Source organism: Sapajus apella, unplaced genomic scaffold, assembly GCF_009761245.1.
Source record: "Sapajus apella isolate SASKATOON/1434 unplaced genomic scaffold, GSC_monkey_1.0 scaffold5, whole genome shotgun sequence".
Lineage (NCBI taxonomy): Eukaryota > Metazoa > Chordata > Mammalia > Primates > Cebidae > Sapajus > Sapajus apella.
In genome coordinates this window covers 14,435,614-14,438,701 of record NW_022436945.1, presented here as the reverse complement: position 1 = coordinate 14,438,701, position 3,088 = coordinate 14,435,614, and the positions used below count along the sequence as shown (strand labels likewise).

The 3,088-nt window shown below is 60.8% G+C and overlaps 1 protein-coding gene across 2 annotated transcripts in view; it reads right to left on the bottom strand.

Moving 5' to 3' along the window:
* Positions 1-285: 285 nt before the first annotated feature.
* SOD3 (superoxide dismutase 3) overlaps positions 286-3,088 on the bottom strand; it is a 5,520-nt gene continuing 2,717 nt past the window's right edge. Inside the window, exon 2 of one of the 2 annotated variants that reach the window (XM_032273488.1) lies at positions 286-1,470. In XM_032273488.1, coding sequence (XP_032129379.1) covers positions 733-1,455 — 723 coding nt within the window. In that variant the 5' untranslated portion in view covers positions 1,456-1,470 and the 3' untranslated portion in view covers positions 286-732. Of the gene's footprint in view, positions 1,471-1,496; positions 2,027-3,088 lie in introns of those variants that run through there. The other variant, XM_032273491.1, reaches the window with a different exon arrangement.

Genomic DNA, 3,088 nt, shown 5'->3' with positions numbered 1-3,088 from the left:
GAGCCTGGGAGAGAAGCCTAAAACAAAAAAGTAACCAAGGCCCCGACGCAGTACTGAATTGCTGAATTTTTAATGTGCAATATGAAGACCGCCAAATATCCCCCCAAAGGAGCAGCTCTCAGTGGGGTGGCGGTGGATGGGAAACAGCTAAGGACGCCGGGCAGTTGGCCTGACATCCGCTGCACCGGCCGGCTGGCCACGGAGCGGTGGTGGGTGGGGAGGGGGAGGAGGACTCTAGGTAACCCCCCAGAGGGGCCTAGGAGCGAGCGCCTAGGAGGAATCTGAAGGCGGGAAGAGAGAAGATTGTCAGGTCAGAGGCGGGGATTCAGGGTTTTTAGGGCGAGGGAGGAGGGTCAGAGGTGGGGTCTCAGGCCTTATGGGGTGGAGGGAGGAGGGTCAGAGGCTGGTACTCAGGTCTCATAGGGTTGGGGGAGGAGGGTCCGGGTGGAAAGAGGCCTGCGGGAGCCTGGGAGGCTGTCAGCGTGGACGGGGTGTTTCAGTACAAATGGAGGCCCTGGACCCACTGAGTGGGGGGCCCCGAGGGTTGGGCGGTTCTCGGGATGGAAAGGGTGGAGGGTCTCAGCGCACAGAAGGGAGACCTGGCTGGGGAGGGCTGCGGAGAGACTTCAGCAAAGGCGAAGGTGAGACCCCAGGGTGGAGGGTGCCTGTTGGAGAAACTCAAAGGCAGAGGGGGGCGCCGGGGGTCCCTGGCCGCCGTCGGGGGGCACGCGCTCAGGCGGCCTTGCACTCGCTCTCGCGCCGCCGCTTCTTGCGCTCCGAGTGCTCCTGCGCCTGGCGCGCCCAGGGCCCGGGGCCGCACACGCCCACCACGCAGCAGGCCAGCCGCCGGCCCGCGTTGCCGTTCTCCACGCTGGCCTGGTTGCCGCCGCGGCCCAGGTCGTCCTCGCCGGCGTGGACCACCACGGCCCGGCCCACGATGGAGTGCGGGCCCGCGAGCGAGGCGGCCAGGCCGGCGCGGTACTTCCAGAGGCGGCCGTCGCGCACCGCGAAGTTGCCGAAGTCGCCCGGGTGGCGCGGGTGCGGCACGGACAGCGGGTTGTAGTGGGGCCCGGTGGACTCGCAGCCCTGGCTCAGGTCCCCGAACTGGTGCACGTGGATGGCGCGGCTGGAGCTGTTCGGCTCGGCCGGGAAGCCCTCCAGGTCGAAGAAGGCCTCGAGCTTGGCGCGGGGCGCGAGCTGCCGGAACAGGACCACGCCGGTGACCCGGGGCTGCGCGGCGTCCAGCGTGGCCGAGGGCTGCACCTGGCAGGTGGCGTGGAGCACGTCGTCGTCGTCCCGCCGCTGCGTGAGCTTCTGCCAGATCTCCGAGACCTTGGCGTGCATGTCTCGGATCCGCTCCGCCAAGTCAAAGCTGGGCTCCACCAGGTCCTCTCCCATCCAGACGTCCGAGGCCCCGGCTGCCAGGAGCAGGCAGGAACACAGCAGCGCCAGCATGGCCTGGTCGGGCACCTGCGGGACGCCCCCGCCGAGATGGGGGCGGAGTGAGGCTTAGTCTCTTGAAACATGAAATCTCAGGGACCCCATCGTCGCAGAGCCAACTCCTCCCCCCAGTCCCCAAGGGGCTTCCTGACCCAGTGGATATGCATTCTTGCAAACGTTTGTCCAAGGCCTGCTGTGGGCCGGGCACTGTGTTAGGTGCTGTGGTTGTAAAAATGGGTGAGACCCACTCTGAAGACACCCACAGGCATCTGAGTCACAAATGATCATGGTGCTTTCCAGTCCTGTCTCCATACCGGGGAGGGGTCTCAGGGAGCATGAGGGGTGTCTCATGGCCCTTCCGGACCAGCCCCTCCCCTCCTCGCCTGGCCTCCTGTCCCCCTCTTCCTCCATCCTCCCGCACAGACATCCCTGAGGCTTCCGTCCTGCCTTCTTGGGCTTTGCATGTGCTACGCCTTCTGCCTGAAGTGACTTCTCCCCGTTCTCTGCTACACTCAGTAGACTTGGAGCTTCTTGAAGACAGAAACTCAGTTTTATTCATCGGTATCCCCAGCACCTGGGCCCACACCTGGCAATAGGAGACATACAATATGTGATTGTTGCATAAGGAGTTCAGTGAAGGACAGACGTGGCATGCAGTCATTCCAGCACAATCCAGTGAGTGAGGATGGGGCCTGTGCTGGAGAAAGACAGAGCAGGTAGTACCTAGTACCCATCTCCCTGGGGGCCTCTGGGAGGCTTCTCAGAGGTGGTGACTTTTGAACTGGATTCCACAAGATGGGTAGGAGTTTTCCAGCCAAGTTGGGTAGGAAGGCCATCTCAGCAGGTAGTGCAGTGGGAAGTTTTTAAGAAGAAAAGTGGGTGAAGAGGTAGTCTTTGGTTCCTTAAGTCATACAAGTAGAAGGATGTGGGCTGGACTTTGAGATGAAGAGAGAAGAGGAAGAAGCATGGGAGTAGCCTAGGGAGAGACAGAGAAGCAGAAATAGAGGCAGGGAGATAGTTGGGGGCACTGTAGTAACCCAAGCAGGAAATGAAGGCTTTTACCAAAGTGGAGGCAGCGCACGCAGAGGAGGCATGGGTTAAGAAGCACGCCAGGCGGCGCTGGCAGGCGGGAAGGTGAAGGCGCAGTGCAGATGACCAAGTTCCCAGCAGGAGAGACTGGTCCCGAGAAGAAGGGAGAAAGGATGAGTCCAGCCAGAGTCTCCTGAGGGTGAGATGCCGGAGGGTGCCCAGGTGGGGAGACAGGTGGGCAGACAATGGGAAACTTGAGTCTGGCAGTTGGAAGAGGAAGCGAACCTGGCAGGGCCTCTAGTGTTGACTGCACATCAGATTCTAGTTTTTAAAAATTAGATGCCCAGGCCCCACCCCAAGAGATTCAGATTCTGTAAGCTTGATTTAAAAAAAGGAAGAAGAAGAAAGAAACAAGAAAGAGATAAAAAGAAAGAGAGAAGGGAGGGAGAGAGGGAGAGAGAGAGAGGGAGAGAGGGAGGGAGGAGGGAAGGAAGGAAGGAAGGAAGGAGGAAGGAAGGAAAGAAGGAGGAAAGGGGGGAGGAAGGGAGGGAGGGAGGGAGGAAGGGAGGAAGGAAGGAAGGAAGGAAGGAAGGAAGGAAGGAAGGAAGGAAGGAAGGAA